The following is an 11,367-nucleotide window of genomic DNA, read 5'->3' as shown; positions in this document are numbered from 1 at the left end:
TCGGACCGTGTAATCTTCGCCAGCGATCGTCTTTGCAATGCAGTCGTACACTTCGATGGTTGCAAATTTGTAATCGCATTTCTACATCTACTGGTTTTAAAGTAGTTACACTACTGCTTTACTGCATTTGTGGGAAATGCTGGCGCTTCGTGCAAATAACGGTATTATAAAATTAGGTTCCGACGTTAATAAAAACTGACAGAAAGAAACTACATATATAATATACGTATTAGCGGACAAAGTTATGGATGGGTTGGTAATTTTAATCAGTTGCATGCGGATTTAACAAAGCCATTGTTGTGTGTTAATATACGTCTGCAGAAATATCTGAACACGAAAACACAATCATTATGATTTTATAGACGTGGTATTTTTCATCAGTTCAGAAACGCAAGCGCAAGCCGCTATTACAGTAGTTAAAGTACAATTTGTGCATTCGCTGTGACCATATCGAAAAACAGGCCGTAGTATATGGCCTATTCCTCGTAATCGTGAGAGAATCTGCTAACCAATAATTTCGAAAGCGTTTGCACCGTTAGTATCTGTGCATATATTACGCACGGTCGATCGTTTTCATGCCCAAAAACGGCGGCCGAAAACAAATACATTAGTAAGAATCTAACTTGTTAGCCGAACCTTAATCAGTGTTCGCAGGTGTCAAATTCCGGACTAATGTAGCCATAATAACATTTTAGAGAAAATTGAAGTTTACAACACCACGACCGAATGTTTTTTCTCGCGTTTCTTGGCTAAAATTGCCCATCATCAAACGCAGCTTATCAAACACGGCCCGTGCCGTTATCCGCTGCCTGCTGTCCACAGTAAGGCAAGCGCGAATGATGTCGGCTTCTTCTTGACCAATCTCTTTGGAGATGTGTCGTTTATAACCACCGATTGCTATCCTATTCAGGAAGACTTCTTCCTGGGGATCGTCTGATTGTCGTATGAAATCCGTGTCATTATCTCCCCGGCTAAAATGGGTTTCTTTGATCATACAACAGCAGTTGGCCAAATCGAGCATTACGCATCCCAGACTCCAGATATCGGTCCGCTCCAGGTACTGATCATCGAGTTGGAAGCATAAGGCCTGCGCCAGTTCCGGTGACATGTAACCAACTGTGAACTGAATCATTTTAAAATCCACCGGGTCGACGTAGCCGTTGCGAATGAGCACACTATTGTCCAGGTCCCCGATGACCAGTAACAGGCATCCACCAGGTCCGCTTTGCCCGCTAAAGAAAACGTTGGCGGGCTTTAGATCGGCATGAATGAAATTGTTTTCATGAAGATACTGCAGTCCACTGGATATGTGTGCTGTCATAGTGATCATTTTAGGCACAGTTAGTGCATTCCCACGACTCTTATATTCTTCGATGAGAAGACTAAGGTCACCAGCTGTAAATGTAAGTCAAGTTGAACTTATCGCTCAAACAATTTTCAAAAATACCACACTGGTGATAACTACCAAATATCTGTACTCCTACTGTAGTGTGAGTGAGTGTAAACACAGCTATAGTAATTTTTTGCAACTGCTTACCACTTTGCCGCTTAAAAACGCTGTTTGGAACTTTATACATTGATGGCTCTAGCTTCAAAGTTACCAAAGGATTTTGGAACTTTTGTCAAACTTACCTTGGCAATAATTCATGACAATGTCCATCTTGGCATTGTCACGCCACATGCTGAGAACAAACTTGTAATAAGCCATCAAATGTGGATGTCGCAACTTGACCAGTTTTCCCCAGCGTTCTTTTTCCTTCCGCAACGTGTGCTCATTTCTCAGTCTGTCTCGTGTTGACCGGTCCACAACATACACCGTCTTAACGGCTACTTCTCTGGGGCCGGTGTAAACGTTATCGTTATCACCCTTCCCGTTGCTTCGCTGCGTTATGGTCGCTTTGAATACCGCACCAAAGTTTCCCTGTCCGAGAAAGCCATCCGGGAAATTTATCTCGTATTCACAGTAATAGCCAACTTCTTCTACTATGGGGTAAGAAACGTCGCGTTCACTTTCCGTTTCCCTTGGGGCCTCGTGGTGATCATATTCATTTTGATTCTCTGGATGGTGCTTCCAGGTTTTGCCGAATACGTTGTGCTCAGCCTTAAGTAACTCTGTATGCAGTTTTTCAGTCCCGTATCGATTCGCAGGATTTCTAGCTATGCAAAACTGCAATATCCTTCGAGCAAAATCACCGGGGACCGTGTCAGGAATCTCCGGGGAATAGCCCTGTACTGTTCGCATTGACCTCCATACAGAAGACATGTCGCGGACGTCAATCCTAGCTTTCGTTTCTGTGTTGTACAAAACTTTCTCCTTTTCTCGGAAACAACACCGACCCAGTTCAACGGCAATTTCTCCCAAACTCCATACGTCCGTTTTGCGGCCTACAATGTCCCTTGTTTCCAGATCCAGATTGGTCAGCATTTCCGGGGACATGAACGTGCTCGTGGATGATCTGGTGCAGATACGAATCAGATTTCGCATTCGCTTTACATCGGAGGACATGGTCTTTTCGGCCTGCAAGGCAATATGCCGGTCTAAGCGCGCGATACGCAAGGTGATCCCACGATCCGGTGACCGATCCAAAAGGATACATCCTGGCTTCAAACTGCCATGAATGATTCCTCTTTGGTGAAGGTATTTGAGTCCGCTAGCCATCTGCTTGGACCAGTCATACAGGGCTTTCGCCGGTAGGCTGCTATCGTTGTTTTCGTAACTAGATATGAAATCTTTCAAATTGCCTCCTAAACACATGCAGCGTGTGAGATAATGAGTTTAATTTACCGCTTCCCGCCTCTCTATGAGTGCAACTGCTGATCCTATGTTGTCTTCATATTTTTCTCACTGTTATAATACTCCTCAAAGTACCTAAACTTTTGTTTTTGAATTATGGTATCTTTTTTCGCCTCACTACCTGTTGGGTACTTATTTTAACCACGGAGAATGTATGTGTGTTACCTGCATAGTAATCCATTGCAAATTCGAGATAGGTTGCTCCGATACTGGTTACGCGCAACGTTACTTTTCGGTATACCGCCACGTTAGCGTCATTCAGATTTATAAGGCGCTGGCAGTGGTCCACGAGATCTTGATTTGCAAATGCTTGTTTCGGCCATCTCACCACCTTGATGGCAAGCGTCGACGGCCCGCCTGGATCAGCATCCCAGCGGGCAGTGGTCTGCGCTTTGTAGACGCCCTTCTTTATAAAGTTGTCTTTGTCATAAGTGTAAGTGCAACCTGAGCCAATCTCAACGGTACTCATTTCCTGATCTACAGCGGGGAAGCTTTATATTTCAGCGCAAAATATGGGGAAATGCGCCAGACTAAATAACATGATCGTTTCTGCAACCATTACCGTAGGAGAAGGGTGAAGTACAAGCACATAATATTGATAATAATAAACTAGTATTGTATAAGCTTCGCTTGGCGTACGGTTACTGAACCTACTGTAAGCAAAGTCAACTGAAGAAGCTGCCACGCTGCATTTAAAACAGCCGGCAAAGATGCAATCAGAAATTTTCTCAGTGCTGAGTTCAGCGGTATGGAAGACTCGACAGTATAGTGAGCGCATTACCAAAATTATGTCAGGAGAAGCAAACAGTTGGAGGCGTTGTTCGGTACAGTTTTGCTGATCGCATACCCTGATCTATACGACAGCCTAACGTAAACACTTCGTTTGTCTGTAAAGTATTGCTAATCCATTTTGTTTTACTAGTAACGAAGCATCTGCAGATACGTGATACCGAAAAAGGAGAAATGTCTCATTTGGTACAAATATTTCGCAACAGAGTAGATGTCGAGGGGAAATCATTTTTTGAAAAAGAGAAAATTCATTCTGGCGCCAATAGCGAAATTATGCGGTTGGGTAGCGAAGATCATCAGAAGCGGCTAGCGGCAAAATACTTCACAGCTGGACAACAAGACGGAGGACTTTCCCACAACGATAGGATACGCTTGCGAGAACTGGAGCATCCATACATAGTACAGTATTACTACGTCGGGGAACTTCTGCGCGCACGTACGGGAGTACTGATGGAATACTGCCACAGTATGTACAGTATAAAACAAAAATCATCTTTAACTGGTATTTTTATATATTTTTTTTATGTACTATAACAGGCAAGCGCAGGGAGCTCACAGTGATCTTTATTGACAAATAAAGGGGAGCAAAATACCGCGTGATTGCGGGAGAAAGAACAAAGACGCCAATGTCTGGCATGAAAATCAGCAAGTCATGTTGCTGCGAGCGAGTTCTAGTGCGTTCGCCGTCGGCATCGCAGGAGGCAATTCTCGCTCCACGGCATCGCAGGAGGCGTTTCTCGCTCCGCGGCATCTCCGTCCAGTTTGGGAGGCATCCGTCGCGGGGAGGCGTCCATCTCCGTCAGTTGGGAGAGGAATCCATCACGTTCCGCGGGAATGGGGGGCATTTGTAGCTCCACACATGGGGGTTAAATTGGCTCAAATAATCAGAGGAGCCGTGCGCGCGGGCAGCGCGCACGGCCTGGCTCGAAACCGCGATCTGCGACCATATAACAGGCAAGCGCAGGGAGCTCACAGTGATCTTTATTGACAAATAAAGGGGAGCAAAATACCGCGTGATTGCGGGAGAAAGAACAAAGACGCCAATGTCTGGCATGAAAATCAGCAAGTCATGTTGCTGCGAGCGAGTTCTAGCGCGTAATGAAATGTAGAGAGAGAAAGAGCGCTGGCGGCAACGTCGTGCGTCCAGACATGTGGAATGTGCTGCGCAGACTGGGCTCGTATCCAACGCGAGCGTATAGGCGCTGAGTCATACTGCGAGTGAGAGGAACGAGAGAGCAAGTATGCTCAGTGAGTGCGCCCGCGGTAGATCCGCTAGGCGGAGAGTGCAGTGCAGCCACTCACGTACGTACGAGAGAGGGCGAATCAGCATGTGTGCGTTGGTACGCATACGCAAAGTGGCGTATCTACCACGCAGGCTGTCGTGCCTCCAACAGTACTTCGGTTTTTTACTTATTAGCAGGATTATTAGCAGGTTAAAGCAAAATTAATTATAACAAAAACATTTCTCGTAAGTTTTCCGTAACATCCATGGTTCCAAGAACGGACACCACGTTGCCCCGTTGACTTTTTATATTATATACAGTGTATACGTTATTGAGGTTAGTTTTACGCTTTACATGACTCGAAAATATGTAATCGATTATTCTTTACAGATCGTGATCTTGCGCAGTTCAGAGAAAGGGCAACAATGTTCCAGACTTTGCGCTTTGCGCACGAACTTCTTCAAGGTGTGGCTTTCCTGCACCAAAATGGTATAGTGCACGGTCACCTACAACCAGAAAAGATTTTGCTGACTGAAGCTGGAAACGGAGATTTTCCTTCTCCAAAGATCGCCGGAATAGAGCCTAAACCCGAAACGTGCGACAAAATTCAGGCACCGCATACGGCAAATCGTATTAGCAACAGTGCCCGTGCATGCGTCAGCGACAAAAGGTTAAGGGCCGAGGACATAGCTGGCTTCGGTCGTGTTATCCTTTACATGCTCGAATATATAACTGATGTCGATGCGGCGTTGGTCGCCAGGGATATGGCAAAAAATCCGTATTACTCGAACGACACCTTACCGAGATTAGCTGACGATGCCTCGGTCCTCGAGACGGTATCGGGGAGAATTCCACCGGGTGTATACGATTTGCTCCATCTGTGTTTCCGCACTCACATTTGCGATCGTCCAACTGCCGCAGCGTTGCTGCAGCATTATATCTTTGCAACGGATGTTTCAGTTCACGCGAGAGAAGTGACGTGTATAGAACGCGTACAACTGTATCTGGGAACGGAGTACTACTGCTCCATGTTCGAACCGTCCAAGATTTATTACTACACAAAATTCAACCGCACCGAGCGCTTTGAACAAGGCTTCTTTGTGACAACCGTCGACCATGCTGTTGCCGTCACCGATAAAATGTTACTATGGGAAAATATTTACCCATGTACACTGGACAGTGATTTCCGTTTACTGGATGAAGATTTTCTCGACGATATGCGAGAACTGAGTGAAAAGCAATTTCAGCCTCTACTTCAGCTGACCCACAGCTCAATTTTTACGTTGCTTGATTATCATTTCCGCTTGTCGCGACATTTTATTAGCGTTGTATACCAGCTGGAATTTGAGCCAGGTAAACTGTCAGTGCATTTCCTGTCATCAGTTATTTACTGGATTATGATGTGTTGTTTGTTCCAGAGAGTTATTGTCTTCAGTGGTACCTCGAACAGAAAACTTTGCCGTGGAACTACATTAAGATTTCCTGCCGGCAGCTAATAGATGGGCTCTTGTTCCTACAAGAACGAAAAGTGCCCATTCACGGTATCTGCCATTATAATTATGGTAATACTGTGCAGAAAGCATCGTACTGGCACCTTTCTCCAAGCCAAAATCCAAACAACGTACCGCAGCGACGCCGAATTGACCGAGGCCTTTGCTAAGCACGCAGGGGAGAACTGGACCAACCGCAGTTTCATATCCACCGCGCGCTTCATGTCTCCGGAAGCGATTAGCGTGAAATCTTTGGCCAGTTTACTGGGTGCTTCGGGGAAGCAGCACGTCTGGGGAATGGGACATCTCCTACTGAAGATGGTTTCGGCGACCGAGCTGCAGTTCCAAAGAGAAACTATGGAAGTGGGACCGAATAGGTTGAATACTGAGGTCATGACGCTTTTGCGCGACGGTTGGCGTCCAGCTGTCCCAAAGGAGCTCTCCTGGGATGCCAAACGGGTTATCAGTGCGTGTTTTAGGGACGAGCATGAGCGTCCATCATTAGAACAACTAGCCGCTGATGAATTCTTTCGCACGGCAATGTCACTGGAATCTGTGGTGGATGGAAAAGAAAAACCAGTATTTTGCATGCGACACGTAACCATCTCGCAAATCCGTTCAGCCATCACAGACGCTCCTTCTGGGGAGGATTCATGTGAAGCGCAAGAAATTGCGTTGACCTTTCCCGATGGGGCGAGAGCTGCGTGTAACCTATGGGTCTACCGCAATCTGGATGCGGATCGACCGATAGCCGCGGAAATGCTGAGTATAGAGGGCATGAATGCCAGCGTCTTCGCAGCCGCCTGTGATCTGATTGTGGACCTGACGATTAGCAATGTCGCGGGACTGAAGTGCGATGTCTTCAGGGAGCTCAGTCTGCCCAATCTCCTTACTCTTCGTTTGGAGCGATGCACAAAGGTTGTTCTGGCGCCAGGCGATCTTGTAAATTTCTCTAAACTCCGCTGTCTGGAAATTTCCAATTGGACGTTTGAGCGATTTGAGGACAATGTGCTACAAGAGCTACCTTACCTTGAGATGTTGATGCTCCACGAAGGCAACATCGCAGATATACCAGTTATCTTGGAAAACTTACAGATATCATTGCCTGGCTTATGGCAGTATCTACAGATCCATCCGTATTTGATACAGTCGCGTGCGGCAGGCGATATCTGGAAGTACCAAAGTCTGATAAGCAGGCGCAATAGCGGATTACCTCCTGTCAGGTACTACTAGCTCCCGAAATTTCGTTAGTGTTGGGGGCATTGTCGAAAGTCTATTTTAAATTGGAACGTGGTAATTATGTAACCTGAAGGTCGTTCGTTACTTAGGCAGCCGGAACGATGTATCCAGATTGGTTTACATGGAGAATTCCGGCTAATCGGTGACAACATTCACAAGATCATTCAAACTGACGAACTGCAGACCACTCCATATAAAGACGAACTGAAGGAGCTGTGTAAACTGCAGCACCCAAATTTAGCTGCCTTTTCGGTAACATCGTCAATCCACAATCTGGTGTTGAGGATGGATTATTATGCGGGTAAGATCGACATTACTACACAATTAAGGTGTACGTCTTCTACCATTGCCGGCAGTCAACAACGAGCTCTTTTGACAATGAACCATTAATTTATTACAAGTATGAGCCTTATGACGGATGCACTTGTAAACATTTAAGATCCTGCATAGATGCATACGGTACGAGGCGCTCGCGTAGCGGATTAAAAGTAGGATGAAGTACTGCGCGTTAATGTGAACCTTTTCTTAGCTGGGTCTGTGGGAGATTTCTTTGAGCGTCGCGATGTAGTACCGACACTGCAGAACGTCACTGACCTGACACGAGGGATTCTGTTGGGACTGCAGTATCTGCACTCAGTGGACCGAAGTATCGCACATGCCTTGCATGGTGCAATACATCCCTGGAATATCCTTCTAGAGCCGCATGGCGATTTCTACACGGCGAAGCTCAGCGATATGGATAATTACTTGCAAAAGCTGCATCTACCGCGAAGTGTTCGCGAACGCCGTCGTACCTACTCGCGGTACGCCCGTTGGTACATGTCACCAGAAATGGCGGAATGCACAGCCAAAGCAGACTTCAGCGCAGTAACCTGCAAGACCGATATTTGGTCATTTGGAAGGGTTGTCACTTTCATATTAACTCAGCGTGCCGAGGTCGCTAAAGAGCAGGGAATACCCACTGAACATTTTGACATTAAAGAGAATGCGTTGTATCCTCACGACCATCGGCGAGGGTGGTTCTCCTTACTGTCCGATGCCGTTCCACCGTCATTTCTTGATTTACTGTATCTTATATTTTACGAAGACCCAGAAAATCGACCGACGGCTGATATGCTGCTTCGTCATATCATTTACAACAGTACCGGAAACATAGACTCGTTGACCTTTCGGTTAGTTCGCACGGACAGAAAACCAAACCTGACTGCGTACATCGGTCCATCCAGTCCGCTGTCAGATGTGGTGGAGGACGAACAGCGAGCAGGAAGCATAAACTACCGAGAAGTTATCAGAGAATTCACTTTAGCGAAATCTTGGGCAATCACTTCAACCGAGATCGGTCTAACACAACGAAAATCCCTGGAGCACTACCCTACCATTAATCACGAAGCGGTGATGCAGTTCCTCACGTTGGACATTCAAGCCACGGAAGTACTAAAGCTTACAGCAACATATTTCTCCGATCCAGGTATGTAATATTGCGTCTCGTATTTTCGGGTTGACATGAACAATATTAACAGGTGATATTGCTCTGCCTTGGCACATGGATAACGCGCATTTATCGTGGACGGAGATTCGGTCATACTCGCTGGACATCCTGAACGGACTAAACTATCTGAAAGAAAATGAAATCCGCAGCGAACCCATTACAATCTGGTCTATACACCTCTGTGACCAGCACAGTTGCGGAGTATATCAGAAAGCCAAGATACTTATCACACCGTCGTTATTGGATCTCGTCGGTGCCCAAGGACGTCTAGATATACTGTGCCGGCATCCTCCGTACTGGTTTGCTCCAGAAGAGTTAACTGGGTTTTCACACACATTCTTGCCGATGACTAATATCTGGCATTTCGGACATATCCTGCTGGAAATGGCACAAGTGTATACTGAGCGATATTTCGTTCAGGAAAACCACGTCAACCTTCCGGCAACTGGCGAGGTTCCTCCGTCCGGTGCCGTCAAAATTGGCAGTACGCAAAGTGTGCTCCCCTTTATGGAAAAGGGTTATAAACCGTACATTCCGTCGTACCTGTCACCTAAACTCCGCGAAGTCCTTCAGCAGTGTTTTGCTGAGCCGATAAATCGCCCAACGGTCAACGAACTGTTAGCGCAAAGTGGTCCTCAGTCGTTCTTTCGTTGTTCGGATGGAATCCAACGAAAGATCATCAGTCATGAGTTACCAAGGTTCGCGATGCGAGCGCTAACTATAAATGAAGTCGTAGAGTGGCAAGGCGCCTTACGCTACACGGAACCGCAGCCACATCACATGTCAGCAACGAAAATCCAGATGCATGTTCTGCCAGATGCTGAGAAAAAAGGTGAACGAGTGGTATTTCTGGCGACACGCGATGCCGATCGAGATCGACCAATGCAGTTAATTGTTAAGAGCGCCGCTGACCTTAAACGAGTGCAGTTTTCTCCAGTGTCTGACCTGGTCATCGAGCTCCTTATCACCGGGATCAGTGGCTTTGATTGCAGATTCCTTTGAGAACTACATCTGTATAATTTACTGACGCTGCGATTCGAGGACTGCCTAAACATTAAGGTTTCCAAAGATGATTTTACGGGATTCCCAAAGCTAAGAAGTTTGGAGTTTGAGCGTAGCACCATCGACTGTTTTGATGCTGCATCCCTGGACTGCCTTCACAGCTTAGAAAATCTCGACCTTACCGGCTATTTGCATTTTCCACTTACATATGAAATGCCTACGTACGAGTATATCCAGCGACTTTTGAATTGTGCCTCGTTTGCAGCAGTTCGTGATATCGGCCGGAGCAAGCGCGCATTAGTTCGTGCGAAGCCCAAGAGATCCATGTGGGCTTATTATGACCACTATAGTGCTCGAAACTGTGGACATTTTGAGTCTTTGATTTTTAGTTAGCCTGTAGCGCTGTGATTAGAGAAGATTTGCAGGCATAAACAAGCAATCTCGTAGTTTTGATATGCGACGGTTTCCACTTTCCAAGCAAATTCGGCAAGAAGCTGCAGAATTGTATTGTTGTTGAAATAAACTTGCTACTACAAAATCAAAATTAATAATTTTTGTTTGCCTTGACGCATTAACTTGCTAAACATTAATTTACTGTTGGGAATTGGGAACGAACGCCGATATAAGAATACACTTCGATATTAGTTTTCCCACAACTTGTCACTCTTACTGTACACTTTGAAATAATTTTATATACCGGGAACCTCGTTGCCTCTCTTGTCCATTCGTCTGTTTCATTCAGACGCGTAACCAGAAATTGCCGGAAAACTGACTTAAGTATAAATCAAAACGTGCTTCCGCTTTACCGTTACCGTAACTGAGATCGGCTTTGCGTAATGTATCTCGGCCACCTGGGAGCCGCGGAACGGTTGTTGAGCGCTATTCTTGACCAATAACACAAGCATTACGTATTTGTATTGGCTGTTGCTAATAAAAAGTGATAAGCAGAGATTTGTCCCGTAAATTACCACTTTATAATAATATACTTCAGATGGCCCTGTTTGACGACGTCCAGCCTAACGGTTACAGGCTGGTCTGCACGAAAGACACCGGCACAGACACAGGGCTCGAAGTCGGCTCGAAGTCCAAGTAAAGCACCACTGGATGAACCGCCGTGCGGCTTCCGTGAAACGCGCCGAACGACGGTGAGGAATACTCTTACTTCTATCAAAGAATTGTTAAAGCTGTCAAAGAAATGTTATACACTTATCTGCAGGTAAGGGTTTCCCTCTCGCATTTCCGGTGACATATGAGACCACACCTACTTGGACTATAATTGCCGTTGTTGTCGACAAATGTCGGGCAGATATTGCATTTGTGCGTTATTATCCATACTTCTAT

At 45.9% G+C, this 11,367-nt stretch overlaps 2 protein-coding genes across 2 annotated transcripts; one reads left to right on the top strand and one right to left on the bottom strand.

Annotated features, from left to right (window-relative positions):
• Positions 1–558: 558 nt before the first annotated feature.
• On the bottom strand, positions 559–3,298 carry LOC129598223 (ribosomal protein S6 kinase alpha-1-like). The gene is made up of 3 exons (XM_055496025.1): positions 2,960–3,298; positions 1,633–2,745; positions 559–1,395 (listed from the first exon to the last, which is right to left on the bottom strand). The coding sequence occupies exons 1-3, from the start codon at positions 3,261–3,263 to the stop codon at positions 692–694; spliced, it is 2,121 nt and encodes a 706-aa protein (XP_055352000.1). The 5' UTR covers positions 3,264–3,298; the 3' UTR covers positions 559–691.
• Positions 3,299–6,622: 3,324 nt separating this feature from the next.
• LOC129598260 (uncharacterized) lies at positions 6,623–10,441 on the top strand. Its single transcript, XM_055496080.1, has 4 exons — positions 6,623–7,519; positions 7,625–7,836; positions 8,065–9,003; positions 9,056–10,441. Exons 1-4 carry the CDS (start codon positions 6,654–6,656, stop codon positions 10,024–10,026), a joined length of 2,988 nt encoding a protein of 995 aa, XP_055352055.1. The 5' UTR covers positions 6,623–6,653; the 3' UTR covers positions 10,027–10,441.
• The last annotated feature ends 926 nt before the right edge of the window (positions 10,442–11,367 follow it).

This window comes from Paramacrobiotus metropolitanus, unplaced genomic scaffold, assembly GCF_019649055.1.
Source record: "Paramacrobiotus metropolitanus isolate TYO unplaced genomic scaffold, Prichtersi_v1.0 Parri_scaffold0000118, whole genome shotgun sequence".
Lineage (NCBI taxonomy): Eukaryota > Metazoa > Tardigrada > Eutardigrada > Parachela > Macrobiotidae > Paramacrobiotus > Paramacrobiotus metropolitanus.
The sequence above is the reverse complement of the archived record's forward strand: the minus strand, read 5'-3'. Positions and strand labels throughout refer to the sequence as shown.

What these genes read in the sequence shown, in the direction of transcription:
- LOC129598223 (XM_055496025.1), bottom strand. Translation starts at nt 3,263, where the DNA reads ATGAGTACCGTTGAGATTGGCTCAGGTTGCACTTACACTTATGACAAA. An exon ending in TGCAATGGATTACTATGCAG is followed by an intron (nt 2,746 to 2,959) that starts GTAACACACATA and finishes GCATGTGTTTAG; the next exon opens with GAGGCAATTTGAAAGATTTC. An exon ending in TGTCATGAATTATTGCCAAG is followed by an intron (nt 1,396 to 1,632) that starts GTAAGTTTGACA and finishes TTACATTTACAG; the next exon opens with CTGGTGACCTTAGTCTTCTC.
- LOC129598260 (XM_055496080.1), top strand. Translation starts at nt 6,654, where the DNA reads ATGGAAGTGGGACCGAATAGGTTGAATACTGAGGTCATGACGCTTTTG. An exon ending in AGCGGATTACCTCCTGTCAG is followed by an intron (nt 7,520 to 7,624) that starts GTACTACTAGCT and finishes TTCGTTACTTAG; the next exon opens with GCAGCCGGAACGATGTATCC. An exon ending in AACATATTTCTCCGATCCAG is followed by an intron (nt 9,004 to 9,055) that starts GTATGTAATATT and finishes CAATATTAACAG; the next exon opens with GTGATATTGCTCTGCCTTGG.